Source organism: Varanus komodoensis, unplaced genomic scaffold (genome assembly GCF_004798865.1).
Source record: "Varanus komodoensis strain SLA01 unplaced genomic scaffold, ASM479886v1 scaffold4, whole genome shotgun sequence".
Taxonomy (NCBI): Eukaryota; Metazoa; Chordata; class Lepidosauria; order Squamata; family Varanidae; genus Varanus; species Varanus komodoensis.
In genome coordinates this window covers 42,642,990-42,664,487 of record NW_025335941.1, presented here as the reverse complement: position 1 = coordinate 42,664,487, position 21,498 = coordinate 42,642,990, and the positions used below count along the sequence as shown (strand labels likewise).

Genomic DNA, 21,498 nt, shown 5'->3' with positions numbered 1-21,498 from the left:
AATAGGATGGCTTACTCTGCTCGTTACTAGGATGTGGCATAACTGTATATGATTTCAGCTTTCTCTGTTTGGTTTCTCTGTTTATCCATCTCCCCATCTTGGATTTACATCCCGATTTATGCATACACTTCCGTCCTAGTTCGAAATCCCGTTATTTTTCACGTGTCCTGCATGGAGGACATGCCTGAGTCATGCTTGTTCATCCCAGCCCTAAACACCTCTGGAACTTCGCTAGAATGCTGCAATTCTAAAACAGTATTAAAGCCCATTAAACTCAGTAAGATTTGCCTCAAAGTATGCAGGAGATGACATAGAAATGGTCGGTGAATTGAGAATTTACTTGGACTTATGAGTACATGATTATAGTTGTAGAAAGTAAGCACCAGGAAACTCCGTGGAATATACCTCTGAATAAAAATGTTGTAGAATCCCTCTGTAACCCTTTTTGTTTAAAAGTAAATATGTTGTTCATATTCAAGGTGTTAAACACCACAGTCCACACCTTTATTCAGAAGTAAGCACCAATGAACAAATGGGTTTAATCCAAGGAAATGTTGCTGCTAACAGCTGAAGGGGAAAGAATATATACAGTAACACTGTAGTTGCTTTAAAATCAGACTGTTTACATTTTACAATAAAGGCTATAGTGTCTTACAAATATATTGGGGCACAGCACTCATTTTGCATTGAATACTTCACAGATATTTTATGTTGTTGAAAATGTGGCATTGAATACTTCTAATAATAATATAACATACAATTTATTTGACACCTATTATTTGTATCATAATTCAGGCACTGGATACAGTAAAACTAAATCCAAATACGTTTTTCTTTTATTTGGATGAATAGATTTCTGACATAAAATAGTTGCAAACAGCCTTAGACCACTCTTCAACCACACCTACCGGAGGAATAAGTGCTGTTGCAGCTAATCAGTCCCCAACTACAACCATGCAGATACTGAATTCAGTTTGATTTACTCCTTGGTAAACATTGATAGGATTGGACTACACAATTAGGTAAAGGGGATATTTAAAAGGCTCAGTGTTACCCCTATGAGTGAGCAAATTTCCAAGCAAGTATCCCTTCTGTAAGTTAAAGTGGAATCTGAAGGAATATATCAAATCACTCTTATACTCTTGTCACATTTTGATTTATCTGAAAAACTATGAAAATGCCTGCTACATTTCTCCAAGTGTTTCCTACAAGGACAGCAGCTGCTCCTTTATGAAGCACTCTCCTTTTTTCTGTGTGCCCCTGCAGCACCAGGCACCTGGTCGTGTCTCTGCTGAAGTCCCAAGGCATTCTTGGATGGGCACAAGAGCAGCTCTTTCTTCCGCATTCCTGTGTCCTGATGCTGCCGCTCTTGTCTTGCAGGCCCGGTGGTCCTGAGCACGCCAGCCCAGCTCATCGCCCCAGTGGTGGTGGCCAAGGGAACACTCTCCATCACTACCACTGAGATCTACTTCGAGGTGGACGAGGATGATCCAGCCTTCAAGAAGATCGACCCTAAAGTGAGTGCAAGGCCCATTGCAGAAGGGAGAGGGCTTGGTCTTCCCCATCATTGGAGGAATGTGAAAAAGTGCCTGGAACCCTCCACCCCAAGCGCTCCCTTCCCCCTTGCCTGGCTGCATTTCTGTTTCATCGAAAAGCCTAGAGCGTTAATGAAGTAAAATCCTCTATTACTCCAGTGCACTCCCTTTTAACCATCTTTTCCCCCCCTCTCCTAAAGGCTTTTGTATGGATGTGGACAGGTTTAGCGGTTAAGCCAATTGCCTCGAAATCCCTTGAGGTAATGGCGGGCCCACACTTCAGCCTCATCCTTCGGGCACTCACTGCAGAAGGGGACTTTCTTTTTGATCTGAATGAAATCACTCAATTTCAAGGACTGAGTTTTTACCCGCCTGTGTGTGTGTGTGGGGGGGGGGGGGGGCACCATTTGAAACTCTAGCAAGAGATACAAGGGGATGGGAACACAGCTGTCACCTGGACTTGTGCAGCAGAGATGGGTGTTAAAAACATGCCTTGTTCCTATATAAACAGGAAGAGCTCCCTAGCTCAGTCGCTAGCTCTCACTCACTCATTTGGATGCACACAAACACACACTCCTGTGTGCTGTATCAAGGATATACTTTAAATTCTGTTGAGTTGGCAGAAAGACAGAATGCTCTATTTGGAAGTCACATCCATCTTACCTTAATACAGTCGTCATTGAGGGAGACTTCATTTCATCTTTTAGTAATTGTATGATTGTGGTATATCTATTGTGCCTTTTGTCTGCCTTTCCTTGACTGGAAGATTGGAATTAAAAGTGTCATCCCAGAGGAGGAGGAGGAGGATACAGAGTTGGCGACATGGCAATTCTGACAGTTTTGCTACTGCAGGCCAAGCATGAACAGAATTCTGTGAAAAATGTAACATTATTTGGGCAATTTGAACCATACTGATTCTCCTATAGATTTGCTTGCATATTTGCCCTTTGGCTTAATAATGCCTTGCATCCAGACTGGGAAGCATGGGCTTACCCTGTTTGCTCCTGCTGGACGTCTGAAGAGAGACCAGCAGTTGCTTTCCTCCAAGTGCAACCAACTGCAAGCAGGCTTATTGCTAGGCCAGTGATGTTTAGGGCAAAGGTAACATTATTCTGCACTTTTAGATTGTTAACTTGATCTCTCCAATCTATAAATTTTGCAGAACCCAGTGCCTTCCCCTGAAGTGTTAATTTTGTTGCAAAGTAGGCTTACCCCTCAGTCTTTCAAAGCAGACAGCTGTGTTAACCCAGTCCAGTAAATCTTTGAAAAGTAGATTCATTTTCTAGCAGTTGTAAAAATGTTACTGGGTTAATTACAAGACACCCCTGCCTGGCAGATGTTGATGACCTTCAGGACCAATTTCTAGGATATGTTACCCTGATATTCTTTTTTTCAAGATCATCATAAGGAAATTACTTTAACAGGGGGCTGGACGAGGCTGCAGATTTCCCCACCCCCACCCCCAGTCTTGTTGACTCATAATGCAGAAGACAGCAGCACCAACACGAATTGAATCCAGCACTGAAACGCTTGGCCATAGTTATTTTACTTTTATTTATTAGCTTGTAATTAAATAAAATCAGCAACAGAAATTTAAATCACAAAAAGTAATTATCCAGTGTATTTCAAGTGCATTTTCCCCAATATATAATTCCAATATTCACAATTATATAAGCAAAATCCAAATTTCTTCTGAATATATTTAAATAACATTTCAAGTATATTTATGGAATGTTAGAAATAGAACAAGCAATATATTTGAAACAAAAATGTAAACTTTTAAGTTCAGACACTTCAAAAGACAATTAACAAAAGTACCATGATAAAATCTACCTTTTTAAATGGTATCTTCTTGAGCAGAAAATGTCCTGAAGTATCCAAAATGGCAATTTAACTTCTTTTCACCAAATCACAAAACACTAACATCCACAGTTTTAAAGACAATGTGAGATCACAATATTCCATACAAATTTTTTAAAAAATCTACATGGGAGGGAAAGACATTGTGGATTTGTTTGATCTGTTGTTTTGTTCAGATGGCATTTCCAGATTTAAAAAAAAAAAGAAACCGTCCTTGTTCTAATCCGTGGCCCGATTTCTAGGCAGAGTGGTCACAATCGCGCGAAAGTACAGCCGATATTGCATTTTCCCTGGTGATAATCATACACTTTTTAAGAAACAGACGGAGTTTTAGCATTGTGTCACTGACGAGTCGTATTACTTGCTGTTGGCTTGGTGTCCGTGTCTGTGCTCGTGTGCGTGGACGGCCTCTTCCTTAGTGCAGGGTGATGTTTGCATTCTCGGAGGGCCAACACCTGCCTTTTCCCAACCGAATCCTCGCAGTACAGAAAGGCGTTCGAATAGTTTCAGGCCGCCTTCCCGTGCCCTCTAAAGTTTTTCCAAACTTTTGGGGTTGGTGAGTATTTCTCTAGCCAGCCGCCACGTTTGCTTGGCGGCATTTTCTAGGGCCGAGTGGGGCTTGCCCTGAAAGAGGTCTAAGTTGGGCAAGAAGTAATGCGGGCATCGCCGGCACTGGAGGCAAGAGATGAGCTGCAGCAAAATCCCGTTGAGCCGATCGCCCAGGCAAGACTCGTCCCAGTCCGACTCGCGGGGATGCTTCTCGCATTCGTACGAAACCAGAGTCTTCATGTGGTAATTGTTGAGCGGCTGCCCGGGCAGCTCCAGGTGCCGATCGCGCAGCGTTTTGAGAATCGAGAGGCATTTCTTTCGGCAGCCGCCCATCTGCAGCCTGTTCTCGGCTTCGGCGAACTGCAAGACCCAGGCGTCGCTCTCGGCCGAGCTCTGCTTCCCCGCCAGCGAGTGGCACTCCTTGGACAGGAGGTTGAAGCCCTCGGCCTTGACCTCGGCCACGCGGTTGGGTCCCGGCCAGGGGATGTGGGGCAGGGGCCAGTGGGCAGCGCTGCGGGGCCAGATCCCGGTGCACTTGAACGCCGGCGTGATCTGCACCACGTATCTGTCCCGGATGCGCAGCTTCACCTCGCTGGTGTCCGCCACCATTTTCACCACGTCCCTGTAGCTGCACTTGTCCACGGCTTGCGCCACCAGAGTCTGAAACCGCGAGCGGATCTTCCGCGCCGAGAGGTAGCCCGAGGCCGTGATGAACTCCACCCAGAGGGACATGCTCCTCTTGCGCCCGTCGCTCAGCTTGAGCACCGCGCAGCCGGGCAAGGAGCCGTCGTCCACGAAGTTGAAGACGCCCATCTGGTTCAGATAAAGGACCACCTCGAACTCGGTGGGCGAGATGACCTCCAGGCCCTCGTAGCGGTTGTCCATCTCGTTCAAGGAGCTGATGAAGCGCGGCTCCTGTACTTCCACTTCCTTCAGCACGTCCGAGACCACTTTGCAGACTTCTCGGATAGTTTTCGCGATGGCCGCTTTCCTGGCTTGGCATTTCTCGTTGTAGTACTTGTTCAGATGATACACCAGTTTAGCCTGGGCCGCGATCATGTTGGGGCAGAGATCCGGGTTGTAGACCGGAGTCTCGCAGTAGGCTGTGGGATCCAATGCGGCTGCTAAAGCTGGAGCCAACTTCAGAGGAGAATCGGGCTGCCTTCCACTCGGAAACGTAACCAGCGGCTAGCGAAAGGCGCTCGGCGGCCGCTGCTGCAGCCGCTTCTGCCGCTGCTGCTCTGCTTCGCTTTAGCTCGGCTGCTTTCTCTTCTTGCTGGCTGTAAGTAGTAGGATAGTTCAGCCCTGGACAGATCTGTGAGCCGTTACCAAAACACGAACTCCCCCAAAAGAGCACCTCCACAGAACGAAAACAGCCCTCTTGGTTTGGTGGTTAGAGGATCCTTAAATAAGCCGCGGAAAGCATTGAGATCTGTACTTCAAAATATAAAAATAAAGCCTCGAAGTTTGAACCCAGAGACGGCACGGCTCCGCTCAGTCCAAACAGTAACACATTTGGGGAAGGGTATTGATTTGTGTTCCTCCTGGAGTGGCCACTGTGCGTGTGCAGGGTTGCCAGTTTGTGGGGAAAGTGCTGGGTGTCTGTCCGTCTGTCTGTCTCTCGGTGTGTGTGTGCGTGTGTGTCTATGTCAGAAGAAGCTGACTGTTGGTTTGTATAAGAGCCCAGATGCACTCGTGTGGAAATTATAAAGGCAGGGCCAGGCGGGCGGGCGGCCAATCGCCACTGGGCTCGTCACGGCAGCCTCTTTCAGCTCCAGCCCGGTTAATTAATCCCTCTCTTGGAGATAGAGAGAGAGACACACAAACTCAAGGTAGGGGGCTGATGGCGGAAAACCACCAGGCAGGCCACCTACCATTGGGGAATCGAGGAAGAGCTCTCGACTTAGGCGCACGACGCTTCAGCGCGCTGCCGTTGGGAAGTCTTCGCCAAACTCCATTCTCCAGGCGCTCACAGTCTGGTGCTGGCACAAATGGGACCGCAAGTGACATTAGCCCGGCATCTTTCGACTTTAGTGAGCTGCAGAGAGGCGCTTCGCTCCTGGGAAAGAAACCGGAGACCTCCCTTTTCAGAATGGGCTTCAACTGGCGCTGTCTGCACAAGTTCTCCTCTCGTCAGCGGCTAGTCTAGTGTTAGAAAGTCAGCGATCCCGTGGCAGGAAATATCAGGAGAAGCCTCCTCCCTAATTAAATAGCATGAAGGGCGATCTGACGGGTCTTAATCGATTGGATGCAAATGTTGTCGTATTTCTACCTGGCTTCTTAGATTGGTAGCAGATGAATGAGGTATCCAGTTGGTTGACTGGGTTTGACAGTTTTCTGGATTGAGTTTCCGGAGCCATGCAGCTGGGGGTCAGCATCAATTGTATTTGCTAGTAATTAGTTGCATTGTTGACTTCTTCATGTCACACACGTGTTACGCAGGTATCTTACCCACCTACGCTGCCATTCTCAGCATTCTTGTAAAATAAATGTCTATTAAGGGCACGAGGTGGGCAGTTTATTTTCGCGTGAACTGTATTTGCAACCTTGAAGCGTTTTAATAGATGGCCACGCAGGACAGAGGCGGGGAAGGAGGGGCAGGGTCTGTACGGACCACACTCCCATAGGCAGGCAGCGTTCCTGTCCGCAAGGACCTTCCAAGTCAGGGGCAGCGTTAGCGGACCGAGAGCGCATTCAGTGTTTCTCGGCAGAGCTGCTTGTTGCACGGAGCTTGTAACAAGAAATGATCGCGCTTCGCTCCCTCTCTCTTACTCTGAGGACAAAGCACAGTTCAGGGCTGGAAGGCGGGCGTGGGAGAGACCCGAAAGAGTCTCCTTCCTTGAGGGGCTTCAAAAAGCACATACAATCATCTTCCTTTAAAAATTAATTGGGTGCCATCCAGCGGAAGCTAAGCGCTCTTTAGGTCGCTCGGTATCAGTGGAATTTAACCGTCAGTCCTAAAGATATCGCTCGCAAATCATGGGACGATCTTCCAAACAGAAGCTGAAACCTGCAGGGTGTTAAGCACTTGCGTCCAGTTTATTCTACACTTGTCTACCCTGAATCTGAAATAAATCCCATTGAATTCATTGGGACTTACCTCCAGGTAAATGGGTATAGGCTTGCGGCCTTATGGTTTTATTTATATCCCATTGAGTTCACGGGAATACAGACGTGCTTAATCTGCTCTGAATTAAGACCAATTGTGTTTAACATTCTCTCTCCTAACATACATTCAGTCCCGTATGCTTTTCATAGATCTCAAACACACCAGTTTGTTTCTAGGTAAGTTCCTATTTTAGGATTTATCAGTCAGTAGTGCAGTCCTCTTAAGTCTACTCCGAAGTAAGTCCCGTCGAGTTCAATGGGGCTTCGTCCCAGATAAGTGGATTGCAGCCGGAAAGTCCTCCCACGGGCGGTTTTATTAGGGCAGTCTGCTCGATTTCCCGCCGCCAGTAGCTCGTGTAGGATCGGGTTGTTCAAGAAGGGCAGCTTCGTCGTGCCTGGTTCGAACCTCGAGGCAGCTCCATATTTGCTGACGCTCTAGCTGGATCGATGCGTGCGTGCTTCGCTGGCCGAACTGGGCTCTTCAGTCGGGTGGAGGCGACCGTGCCAGGCGCTGCAGCCACGGGTCCTGGAAGCGGTGGAAGCGGGGCGCAGAGCTGTGCGCCCCTCGACGGCTCCACCGGCGCTGTGTTCTCGCCTGGCGTGCGCGGAGCGGAGACGAGTTTCGCCGAGCCTAACCTGGGCAGCCTTTGCGTCCCCTCGCGAGTGGCTCGCGGGGAGCCGGGCAAAGCGGTTTAAGCGGCATCCAGTCTCTCCCAAACCGCAGGCAGCCGGAGGGGTTGCTTTGCGCCACGACGACGAGCCGTTCCGAGCAGCCAGGCCTGGCTCGCGCTTGGCTGTTGGCGCGGCAGCAAAGGTGGCGGCCCAGCCTGGTCCGCCGCGGCCATCAGGCGAGCCGGCTTGCCTGCGGGCCAGGCCAGCGCAGCGCAGCGGCCCTGGCCTCGCCAACAGGTGGTGGAGAGGCCGCTTCGCCCTCCCGCCCACGGGCGAAGCGGAGCCCGTTTCCCTTCCGTCCCCGCCCTGGGAGCCGCCGCCAGCTCTTGCCTCGGTGCTCCCGTTCCCGGCCAGGTGCCGAGCTTGCAGGGGGACCGGGGACGCGCTCTCCTCCATCAGGAGCCAAAGGCAGCGGGATTGTTTGGCCGGGTCGACAGAGGAGGAACCAGGCCTGCGGAAGCGAGCCGGGCATCCCGAGGCTGCTTCCACGGAGCTGCTGCTTGTCCTGACCACAGACAGCTCTTGCCCCGGTCTCGTAACCCAGCAATAGCGAAAAGGCTTCTGCCACGATGCGTACATGTAACTGAACGTGTATCATGCATTATAAGCGGCCCAAGACATGACAAACATTTGCAGCTAAATTTAAATGCTCTTTCTAGCAGAGATGCAAGGAAGCAAGTCTGTAGTTTACGAAAGTCTTCAGACAAAGGAGTTTTAGCTTGGTTAACTGTATGGATGGCACATGCAGGAAAACTCTTACAGCGATGTTCACCTGGTCTCCATAATGGGGAGATGCAAACCTAATCAAAGAAGTCGCATTAAGCCCATTAAAATCAGTAAGTTTATGAATAAAGATGATTAGGATTGGGCTGTAAATTAGTTGAATGATCTGCTATAATTCCTTTATATCAGCGTTTCTTGTTGAATGCTTATAGGAAAGATACGACTTTTATAATGTAATAGAAAACCATTCTAGCAAGATAAAGGCCCGGGCAGTTAAACTGGAAGGATACAATTCTGATGTATCTTGGGCTGTAATGCTGGAGAATATGGTCAAATGTACCTTGTGGCAGTTACTTTTGAGTAAATGTAGATAGGACTGGTAGCACATCTCATTATTGTTATTGAGATTTAGCTGTTCAATCTTTCTTTATAGCTGCATAGTTCAGATTGCTTTCCACATAGTGTTAAACTTTTAAAAAATAAATAATTAAAGCAACTCATTCAGATGACTTTGAAATATTTGACCTGAAACATATGCATAAAACATTAATCATAGGATTAATATGAGGAGAATTAAGGAATATTTAATTATTTGAACTGTAAGGGTAAGAAATGATTAAGATTTTGCCTATTAGAGTTAAAATTAATTTCAAGTTTCAATAGTTTAGAAAACATTAATGTTTTTGTTGGTGTTCAGAAGCTTTTCTCATCTACTAATAGTGTGGATGTTTAAAACCACTCCGAAGTTCAATATGAATTTAGTAATTTATTTTTTAAAAAATCTGCCTAGCTATATAAGCATATAGAAAATAAAGAGAGCTCAGCTGACATGAAATCTTACTGTTTTTCCTCAATTAGGTGGTAGATTGGACTGAATGGTACCAAATGCTTTTCCAGTTATATTGTCATAAAATAGTCTCATATTAGGCAAACATATATAATACAGAGAAGATTGTTTGAGACTGACAATTACACTCTGTCTGTATTCCTGAATTCAAACATGGGTTAATATTCCATTATTATTACTATAGCCTGATATTACCTGAATGCTGTTTTTGTGTTTTGGGTTTCAATGTACAGAGTTTTATTGGTAGATTAAGATTAACATAATCCAATAAAATATAGAGTTGATAATCCATTGTGTAAGGAATCAAAAGTAGAGGAAAGAGTGAGCAGTGATGTACTAAAAAAAAGTTCCCTGTTGCTTAGCCCTGCCCACTTTTGCAATCTCTGCTGGAACTGTGGTTCCCAGACCTTTATATAAGGACATTTTGTGCAAAATTAGTCCATTATTTCTCCAAGAAGTTATTTCAGGTAAAGATTGTGTGCATGCAAAACTTTGTGTTTCAATAAACCAAATGTAAAAACTGGTAACATCAGTTTTAAAATTTCACTAAACTTCCCTTTTACCTAGGAAATAATAATAAATGATTAGAATGCAGATACTTGTGTGAGTGCTTATAGAGATATCGCATTTTATTTTTTATATAGTTGTGATTCTGCACACTATTCATGAATTGAAAGTTCTATTTTTTAATATCTGTCTACAGCACTGGGGAGGCAGAATATGAAATAGATTTTATTAAATTATTTATCCCCGTTGCTGGAGTGGGTTTGAAGGCTCATTAAATATATCTGATTTTTCTAACCATTTATTTCTCCTTTTCATAACACATCATCCTGACAGCCAAGATAAATTTCTTTTTTGCACCAGAGAAATTAAACATATATATCTGTAGAGGATTCATTTTTATTGTCTTTTTAAAATAAAATAAATAAAAATATTTTTTTTCTCCAGGGTAACTGATGGTGACATTTTAAATTTTGTTTAATTGTTATGACTTTTTCTAACTGTAGACAGGAAACAAGAGAAAAGGTAATCCTGAAAAGCTAATTTGAACAGGTCTTTCAACACTTTATATCTTTATAATTTTGAAGAAACAGTACACTTTGACTGCAATTAATATACATTATTACATTATAGATGACTCTTGTGTATATTTGGTGTTTATAAACAATTCACAATTGCATGAAAAATACTATGTTAAGGGAACATCCATAATGCTGCTGTTCTTTAGAAATTGAGATTGCCAACACCATTAGAACTGTTCACAGTTGTAGCCCTTGCTCTATTTTAGGACTTTTAAACAATTATACTCTGCTCATTGCTTTCCATTTCCTAAAGCGTTCAAGAATTGGAATACACATGACTGTGTTTGCAGTTCAGTAGCAGTGATGTGCTACACCTGTGCCTGCCACCCCATCCTCTAAGAAGTGTTCTCACCTCTTGTGTGCCAAGCCCAGATATCACAGTGATGCTTGGGGCAGGCTGTTGCCTTTCTGCCTGTTTCCCATCATCGAGGTTTTATAGACCACAGCGTGGCCCAACAGAACAAACTCACAGTGCTAACCTACAGATGTCCATTATTCCTATTGTATCGCATTTATACCCTGCCTTATTTTCCTCTTCTGAAGAACCCAAGGCTTTTTTCCTAGCTATAGTCTCACAACAACAACCTCGTGAGGTAGGTTAGGCTGAACCAAAATCACCCAGTGAGCTTCACGGCTAGGTGAGGACTAGAATCCAGATCCCTCAAATCCCCATTCCAACACTGTCAGCACCATGCTACACTGGCTCTCTCTCAGAAATAAGCCCCATTAAATTAATTGGAACTTATTCTTAGGCAAGTGAGACAGACACACAGCCTTGGGTGAAAGCCCCATTGAAAGCAATGGCATTTGCTTCTGATAGACCTATATAAGACTGTGTTGTTCACTGCATTATGCAGCAGCTGTCTGGGACAAGAGTAGCTGCCCTGGGTCCAGCCACCTCTTCACTTGACATGCACTTCCGTTCCCACTCCCTAAAGCATTGTAGGCATATTATCTAATGCTGATGCTTGCAAAGGAATAATTAAGCTACGACAGGGAACCATCTTGTGGACAGTGCAACGTTAAGAGCCTAATATCACCTTAACACAGGTTTGTTTTAATATGGGTAGTGTCCAAACAACCATGCTGCTTCCATTTTCACAGGTCAACCATATCCCTGTTATTTCAAGACATTTTAAAAATAGGATTTATACAATATTCTGTTGTTTTGGACACTAAAAAACAACCAAGGTATTTTTATTCTTTTACATTTCAAAACAGGGACATTTTGAAGAAAAAATACACCTTTGGTGAAAAAATAACAAATGTATGCAAATAAATGGCTGAAAGGAAAAGGGAAGCACAATTTTTGGCTCATTTCTTCCTGTATCTTCCATATGAAAAGCAGACATTTGCAGCGTGCCAGATTTTAGTTAAGCATCTAACAGTGACATTTTAAGAATCCTCCCTTGAAAATGCTCTTTTTTTTCTGGACCTAGAATGGTCTATGGAATCAGAAGGGATTAGCTCCCTTTAATCTAATGCATCTGTAGTGGGTCATCCAACAGAACTCTCATTACTGTTTCATGTTGTATATAGTTAAGCAACTGAAATATTCGGTATTGACCTTGAAAATAAAGCAGCATGTGTTGGATAAACAGCTTTGAAAGCTTAAAGTAATCTCTCCTATAAACAAGATTTCTAGATTGTATTGTTTAATGGAACAGAATTACAGAAGATGCATTTGTTTGATAGTGGAAACAGACTTACTAGAAGTGGGTATATGTAAAATTTCAAAAAGATACTAACTTGTAAATGCACGTTCTATCAGATATAATTCAGACTGTTAACCTGATACCAGGCTCCCACTAGTTACTCTGTTCAAGTGGATTTTGACCTCATTGTGAACTTGTAAGTACGTATCTTGGCTTTTAATTCACTTTGCCTCTAAGTAAGTATAGTTTTGACATACATTTTTCACATACAGTGTTATTATTTATGCATACATGCTGCTGAGCAGAGTCCCATGAGTGCAAGAACACGCTGACTTTTCTTACAGTGACATGCATCCTGCAGGGTACTGCCACTAGTATTTGGATGTGGAAGGTGTGGCTGAAGGTATGATGTCAAGTATTTGCATGCAATTTGCATCCCCACATTCTGCTGATATCACCTAGCTGCTGAGCACAATCCAGGGAAAGTTATGTGTGATTCAGGTCTCACTGAAATTTCATAGATTTCTGTAGGTACAAATATAGGTAGTTTTCTTTGTATTTCACCTTCAGTGGGTTTAAATTCAAGTATTCCAGGGCTATGGCAGAGGCTTCTATGATATCTCCTGTTTCAGAAAGAATATGGCAGTTTGGAGTAAGCTTTTGCATGAAAAACCAAAAGGATTGATACTGGACTGATACTGGCTTTGCATTAGTTTCTAATCCTAATTTAAAAGACCAGTTTACCTGAAGGAATAACCCTGTTTTTATGGACTTCCCTACTTAGTTATATTGACTAGGGACATTTTCCCTTTCCTCATACTACAAGGATGTGAAAACAGGTCCTTTTAGTATATCCTCAAGACTTATGGAACTCCTTCTCCAGCCTATCAGTATCATAATACCATGCCTTCCATACTCAAGTGTACACATTTGATTTAAGCAAGGTTTTGGAAACTTTGTTCTAGTTTTATTGGTCCTAATATGGTTACTTCTATGACTACTTAATGTTACCTTCAGTAAACCACTTTAATTTTATTGTGTGTTAGCAGGGTACATAGGATTAGAAAGTAAGAGCTAGCTAGCTAGCTAGCTGTCTTATCTCACTAACACTTTTTAGGGTGATATAGTGCAGCTAGATTAGTAAGACCAAGAGGACTTTACACATATTTAACATCAGTGCCACCCCTATTTCCCAGTGCTGCCCGTCCAATTGATTTGAAAGACAGGGAAGTGTCAGCTAAGATGGTACCTGAAGGTCAGTTATTAGGATTAAAAAGCAAAACATTCAACAGGGCTATCATAAGCTTTTTATGTATTCCTAGCCAGCTTTTTTGGTCCTAGCCTGGAAGGTTATCACTGATAAGCAACAGTCCATCGTTACCTGCAAGGGTGTCACATTTTTCTGGGTATCTGTAGACACCATTTTTGCATGGCCTCCATGGCTGTCAGCTGTAGCTGTCATGTTGAGCAATCCTAGGCAAGATTGCTTAAGGGTTAGACAAACTGGATTGTGTTAAGCTTATTTCAGAACTGTCCAACTCGCAGACAATCCCTACGGACAGAGTTGTCATGGGATAGCAAGCCATAGCAGGCCGACCGCCCATTGGCCCAATGCAGCACTGGTGCCTGGCTTGACACTGCAGCCCCACAGGTAAGTCAAGCCACAGTGGGCAGTCATGCTATGTGAACCAGATATGTTTTCCATTAATGTTGAATCAACCTCAGAAATTAGCTTAAATGTTTCTTGCCTGAAATCATCTAATTCAAAAGCACAGATGTGATTGTTTGTCAGCACACAGCAGCTGGGTTTCACAAGCAAAGCCATTTTTACCTGTGATTATATGAGAAAACATACTGCAGCATGAAATGTGCAACAAATTTGGCTTATCTGAGGATACGTTCCCATTGAACTCAATAGGACCTACATCTAAGTAGGTGTATTTGCCATTATGCTGTTCAGCTTTAAAATCCATGTGTACAGAAACCTTGCAAAGGATTAAATTGCTGTGTGAAGGTTTTTTAGGAGTGCCATGGATTTAGGGTTCAATTCAGAGCACATTCAGAAGGACTTCACCTCCATGTTAATATTCATCATGAACATAATCAGCTGTTATCCCAGAAAGCTAAGCACATATCTAGGTTTAGCTGAATGAAGGTCCAGAGGCAATGTATCATCTGTTATAAATCGTGGCACACCCTTTTGTCAAACTGAGAATTGCTGAAAATATTTTCAGCAGTTGCAGCAACAGTGGCAGTTGTATAATCTTGTGATATTGCAATATCTGATAGCTGTGATATGCTAACAGATACCTTTGGTATTTCACTGCAGCACAGGTGTTTATGGATCACAATGTATGCTGTGATATTACAGAGTCTGGCCTAGTAAGAACTAAACAGATTTTACTGACTTCTGTACACTACTGTCCAGTAGTTATATAGCTGAAATTTGGAAAACAGAAGCACTGAGAGTATTTTATGACTCCTTTCTCCAAATTTGAAACTTAACCAGCCATAACAAATCCTATTTAATATTCAAAATTTTTCTATCAAAAGACCAGTTCTTTGTAAGCAGAAAGACAATTTCCCATTGCTCTATGTATTCTCCAAACTAAATGACCTGATACAGGTTTTTTCAGCAGTAACTCTTCCTGTATGCCTACTTACCTTAGAGTAAACATCATTGTATTCAATGGGGCTCACTTCTGAGGATTGCACTGTTATAGTCTATTTTTATATGTTTCAGATCTTTTTGATTATTACTGGAAGTAAATGGCAGGCATTGTTGTATTTAATTCACTAATTCCAACTTTGCAAATTTGATGAAGAATATAATAAATATCTCTTATACTTCAACCAAATGGTATCCTTAAAAGTTTCTTTCCTTATAATGAGTGCTGTAGAATTTTTTAAAACATCCACATCCTTACTTTCAAGAGCAAGATGTGATTTTGGATCATCTATATAACTAATATTCAACACTGTTCCCAAACTTCATTTTAAATCAGGTCAATGTTATCTTCTCTGTCTCCTCTGTTTTACAGTCTTGAAACACTGTTTACTGCCTTGAATACTGTTTTACCATCTACCTTGTGATATCCTTCAGTGTGTCATGATATCACACAAAGAGGACTGGAAGCAACTGGTCAGGGGCATCAGGCAATTTGGTGCTAGTTCTAGGAATCTGAAATATTGGCCTTGGATGATACCTAAAGGGCTGGTGCTGCCTTAACAAAATCTGAAGCCAGTATCTAGAATGTTATTATTATTTTACAGCCCTGTTCATTAGTGTGCCATAAAATAATCACTTCCTAAAGGTCACTGTACAAGGAACTTGTACTAGTAGTAAAGATTGAACAACATCATCAAAGAACTTAGATGTGAAATATACAAACATTTAAAAACTGCTTCTTCACCTGGAACAAGGCTAATAGGATTTATTTGTTTGTTTGTTTAGAACTGCAGGCCTGGCACTGAACCCTACTCCTGGGCAAATTGCTAGAATTTTTGATAGATTTATGACTTTATCTTAAGGCCCAAATAGGTCTCCCAAGATTGCTTATAATTAAAACATTAAAATACTGGATCCTTAAAAGCAAATTTACATCTTTAAAACATAGCCAACAGCAAAATTTAGAACTATATATTATGAAAGCTAAATATATGGCAAACCTTTATGATAAAAGAGTCAGCATGGCTTGCACAAATTAAAATTCAGGCTACATCCACTCCAGTTTTTTTTCTTGAGACACATCCTTGGGCAGTTATGTGCTTCATCACAGTTGCAGTGTCCTTAGTTAGGCTTGATTTGTGGGGAGGGGGCATCAGTGGGAATGTTTCCCTGCAGTGTTTCTCAGGAAGCCTAACAGTGGGTGAGTATGTGTACGCATGAGCAAATGCATATGCAAATCTGGCAGCGAGGAAAGATCCACCATAGCTGTAGCCTGCCTGTATAGCTATATGCCAAGGTTGCATGTAGAGTCCACTTTGCTAAGCTGAAAAGGCTCTGGCCTGTAGCTGGATGGGTGAACCCACGTGGAAGCAGAGCAGGGGTTGAACTTAATGGCTCCTTCCAACACTATGTCTGGTCTCTTAAGTTCTGTTCTATCCTTCCAGCCTGTCTTTTAATTGTATCCTTGCAGCAGGATACAGTTATTCACTCCCAGGTTGATACCAGAGTTCAGGCTGCAGTTTACCTTCTGGTAGGAAATAATAGCACAGGGTTTTACCTGGACAAGAAAAGAACATGAGAGCTGGTTTTCCTTGCCTCAGAAACTAGTAGTGTAGTGCAAATACACAATCTAAGAATCCTTTGAGGGATGATAAAAGTAACCACTCATCTGTGTGGAAAAGTTCCCATAAGCACTGTATGTTTGCATTTTTAAAAGCCTATTGACAAAACCCCTCAGGAAACACTTTTGAAAGAATATTGTGGCTCACAGAGAATTTTTAAAATTATTTGAACTGGAGAAAATATGGGGAAAAGCAACAGAAATTATTGGGATGTGTGTGTAGAATCTTAAGAATATTAAAAATCTGACACTTTACAGTTTAGTTTAGTTTAAAGGACCATAATAGATGTTTGCTTTTGTATGTATGTGTTATGAATAGTACCAAAAGAGGATTTATCTCTTCATCAAAACATGGCAACTAAGAATCATCCAAATTAAGCTACAGAAGGTACAGGACAAACAGAAGTATAGAATAAGCAGCTGAAGAATTGCCATAGAATGCTGCAGTAACCACAAGCAAGGCAGCTAGGCCTATTAGCATTATAACTATGAATAGTACCTTTGTGTTTAGAGCAGTATATTACCAAGTGCTGGAAACAAGAAATGGACAAACAACTGCACATAAGCTAACCACTGTTGGCAATTCTGCTGGGCTAGCTAGACTTTTGGCTTGATCCAGCTTGATGGGTCTTATTTATTTATTTATTTATTTGATTTCCATACTGCCCAACCGACAAAGCCGTCTGTTCATTCCATTCTTGTATACCTAAACTTTCTTCACAGGGATTCAGTTACTCCTGTGTTCTGACCAGTACCTGGCATGATGTTTGTGCTAAGCAATTTTAGTAGCAGTTTTAGTAATAGTGTCTTCCTGTTAGTGAATGTGACTCTGCATCATAAGCAAAAAGCATTTAATGTAGAAAGCTGCATGGCCTTTAATGGATAAAGCCGAGAATACATACATGCACATAAAGTTCCTGTAACCCTGTTTGGGGTGTATTAAAACATCTTTTAAAAATAAAATTTAAGTATTATGATTGCTGACCAACAATTCTAGTCTCCTTGCTAGAAGATATCTCACATTGCTATTAATTCTTAATGCTACTGTTGAGGTATTATGTCCAAACCAAAGCTAGGACTCATACCTAGTTTTGTACCTTCTGCCAAATTTTCATTCTTGTTAGATACCACATTCTATATATTGCAAATGTCATGTTGCAACAAATTATTGAAAGAAAGTGGCCTCTTCCAAACAATGAAAAAGATCAGGTTGTAATTACATTCGTTGTGGCTAACGTGCCACATGCTAGCATAAGTGGAAAGATTTTGATCAACCAGAAGTACTATCTTTCCACTACAAAGTAATGTTCCAGAAGTCCCTTTATTATAGGATGCTGCATGGAACCTCTTATGGTGAAATGGTTTACTATATGAAGGCCTGTCACCAGCACAATGTATTTTTCTCTATCAGACCTGGCAAAAATGGTCAAAGCCTAACCTTTTTTTTTTCTCCTTGCATGGGATGATCATTGAAGGCATCTTATGGTACCTTGTGGATGATATCTAAATGAGCTCTAGTCTAGTAAAAAATACTTCAAGATATGTTTAGATCACAGTTTGATCCCACATTGGACTACGGATGGAATATTCACTAAGCATCCATCTTGGACAAAAACAAATCATTCAGTAAGGCTACCTAGTTTAATTTCTAGTCTTTCCATATGCGTTGAATCATCTGTTCTGTCAAGGACAAAAATAATTTCATGAATTAATAGCTGAACTAAGAATCCATTTTAGAATATTTTAACATATATAAAATGTCTTTATGAACAAGTTGAAAGAAGCAATAGCAGAACTAGATCTATGGAAACAGAAGACAGTGATGCTGTATCACATCTGATATAGATTCAGGATGCATACTAAAATAAGAAAAGGTACAGATAAATACGTTTCAGATGTTTAAAAACACACTGTTTTTTTTGTTTTTGGGTTTTTGTTTTTGTTTTTTTGCACAATTGATATACCTATCCTGAATACCTTTCATGGTCGTAATTTCCATGATTGAGGTGGTGATACCTTGTGTTCCATAAGACTAATTCTTAACACATTCAAAAGGTAATGTTTTTGTGCTTGCAGGTAATTTCTCTGTTAGAAAGAATAAGAAGCCTGACATAAAATTTGAAGAAAATTTAGGGGTTACTTTTCTGACAAAACATCAGAGGCATTTCAAGAGAAGCTGCAAATGTTCTGATAAGACCACAAGATTTTTACAGAAGTTTGCACTTAGAGAGCCCTGTGCATGGTTGGAGGGAACTGAAGAAAGGAATGGGGTTTTCAGAATGTGCTAATGTTCAAAAGATAAAACAAACCCATTCCAATTTATGGGTAACATGAGATTGTTTGAACAGAGAGAGAAACTCCACAGCTAGTAAAGGAAAAACTGGAGATGATGTGCCATTGTCAGTGATAGATTACATTTAAAAAGTTCTACTCACAGAAGATTTTTGCTCATTTCTTATCATTGGTTCCCTTTATTTTTTCTAGTAATGATAGTGTGTCTACTTCAGCTATATAAACTAATTATTTAGGGTAAGTTTCAAAAAGAAACATACATTGATTCCAAGAAAAGAAAAGAAGATTCCTTACACAGTGGTGAACAAATGCTTTTGTTCGTTTCTTTGTTTTAAAATGGGTGTAATTTCTTTTAAGAACTGACCATAAACAAGTCACTTGCATATTCTAAAATTATAATGTGACACCACTAAAATGTTGTTAAGGCATTTTACTTGTGTAAAGCAGTCTGGATTTTTTGTTTGTTTGTTTTAGCAGAGTAGAAAAGTGTAAGTTGATTATTTATTTTATACTTTCTATGGTAATTGAAAAAGTAATTTCAAGTTGACGTTGTGCATGTTTATAGGTCTGTTAGCAGAAAAGTTATTGCTACTTAAGTAAAGCTGAACCATTTCTAGCAAATATTCTACCCTGCCCCATTTCTTCCATTTCTCAGATATATCAAAGAGTTTCTAAGGCCGCTGCTTATTTTAATAACCTTGTAAAACAAAACAGTTAATAAATACAGAATTCTCATTGGCATTAAGAAATACATGTAAGTAATACTGTATCTGCTCGATTGTGCCCTATCTTCTTCATTTTTCAGCTGTGCTTTTACCTCACCAAGGTAAAATAGCAGAACATACACAAGACACAGTTCCCTCATTGTAATCATTAAACATGTTCATTACTTCTGCTATTGCTGCTAGTTGGGAGAATAAAATGGTGTAGCAATTCATTTTGGCAAAGCACTTACATCTCCCCCAGAGCTGGTGTTTGCATCTCCACCTTTTACTTATTATTTTTTACACAAGTTCTCTTTATTTTTATGAAGCTGCTGTAAATGTTTTTTATCCAAAATTTATTATTGACCTAATTTGCACTTCATAAGCAAATAGCGGGTCTCAGTGGTGGAAAAGATCCCACCCCCACCCCAACACATTCAGCTCTTCATTTGTTTTGCTCACCATACTGCATTAGCACAGGTTTTCCCCTGTGTCCATCTGCCAGTGTGCAATTTAGCCATGGGCATCTGCAGACCTCGTGGTGATCAGTATTGCAGGCAAAAGCCATATGTGTTTAAATTTTTTAAAAAACCCTCTTTATTTCATTTGCTGTTTTAACTGGATGGATAACTTTTGTGCCTTAAGTCAGAGGAAGTGAAAATACAAGAAATAATTAATTGCCTCTATTCTTTAGGCAGTTTCATTTTCCCTTTCCAATATGGAATGCTTGTCAGGTTTCCTGATAAATGACTGCTTGCATTTGCATAGATTTTACATTAACAGAAAAATTAGTTTATTTGTGGAAAAAGTAGTTTACATAATAATGTAAAGTGCAGTATGAATTTTATTATTAACCTGGAATAAAAAATTATAAAAGTTTGTGTACAAAAGAAAAGCTTATAAAGCTTTTCTTGTAAAAAACATTATTTTTAGGTCAGTCTTATGAGACCATATTTTTAAACATTATTTTCTTTTTAAAAGCAAATGTTTTTAGAGCTTTATAGTCTATTGACTTCAGACATTCCTAAGGAGCAACACCTTTGAGGAATAAATTGGCTTCTGTTTCTTAGGACCCATTGAAATCTTTTTAAAAATGTCATAATAAATTTAATCTTTATATTTTAAGTTTTACGTACTTGTTTTAACAGAAAATTGAAGTAGTTGCTTGTAAAGTATGTAGTAAGAACACATTTTAAGTTTATAGTAACATTACTGATGTGATCTTCCCTGAAGCCTTTCTTAAAAGCTTTCAATTACCACTTTATCATTTAGTAGGATCATGAAAATTGGTTGATTTTTCTCCCTCTCACACAGCTTAGAACATGTCCCCTTAAATGTAATCATTATCAGTTTTAATCTACAATCAGAAAAATGAAATTTAGTCAAATTCTCTCTTTAAAACTATTAAAGCATTTTTCACACTGCCTTTCTTGTGCATTAAGGTCCAAGCATTTTTCCGGGCAAGCACTGGTTTTTCAGCTTGCATCTTGCAAATGCATCACGGTCTTTATTATATAAAACGCCGATGTAGTCAGTGCTGTTGTCTCATGCTGTACCGCAAAATATCTTGTTGCTTATAAACATGCTATACCTAATGGCAAGTTAGAGAAAGAGAGTGCCTTTGCCACTTCTTGAATCTGGGACACCCTGGGTACCAGCTGTCACAGTTCAACTAATGATGACAAATACCCCTCTCTATGCAGATTGCCGAGTTTGCAGGCTGCTCTCAAAGGCAGCCAGATTACCTTTCCTCAGATAGTAACTTAACCTTTTAAACTCAAGTGTCAGAATGAAATTATTGGCTAGGTTATTTTCAATAACCATTCCTTTTTCTTTTAAACTGAAACACATATATATTCACAAATAGTTCACTTCCTGTAGTGCTTTGAGTATTGGAAATTGACATAATCATGCCTATGAGCAGTAAATGCCTGCATGATTTCTTAAAGTGACTTTGGATAGATCCTACACACACGTACACACAACATGGGGGGGGGGAATGCATTTATGCTTCCACTGGCACCAGAAATCCTCCCAATGCCCTTGTATTCCCAGATGTGGCCAGTGCAAACTTCTGTCTGAAGTTTTAAAATAATATTTGGGAGGTGATTACTTGTACATTAAAATTGTGACCATGTCTGAGAACAGTCCATAGCCTAATCCTTAATTAATTAATTTG

The 21,498-nt window shown here is 41.1% G+C and overlaps 2 protein-coding genes across 17 annotated transcripts in view; one reads left to right on the top strand and one right to left on the bottom strand.

Annotated features, from left to right (window-relative positions):
• Window positions 1-21,498, top strand: part of NBEA (neurobeachin) — a 450,384-nt gene that overhangs the window by 261,455 nt on the left and 167,431 nt on the right. For all 16 annotated transcript variants that reach the window (XR_006415936.1, XR_006415934.1, XR_006415933.1 and 13 more), the window contains one exon: window positions 1,381-1,517. Coding sequence is in view for 12 of the 16 variants with exons in the window: in XM_044442661.1 (XP_044298596.1) it covers window positions 1,381-1,517 (137 nt within the window). In the remaining 4 variants the exon portion in view is untranslated. The remainder of the gene's footprint in view (window positions 1-1,380; window positions 1,518-21,498) is intronic.
• MAB21L1 (mab-21 like 1) lies at window positions 3,924-5,064 on the bottom strand. Its single transcript, XM_044442670.1, has one exon. It carries the CDS (start codon window positions 5,001-5,003, stop codon window positions 3,924-3,926), a length of 1,080 nt encoding a protein of 359 aa, XP_044298605.1. The 5' UTR covers window positions 5,004-5,064.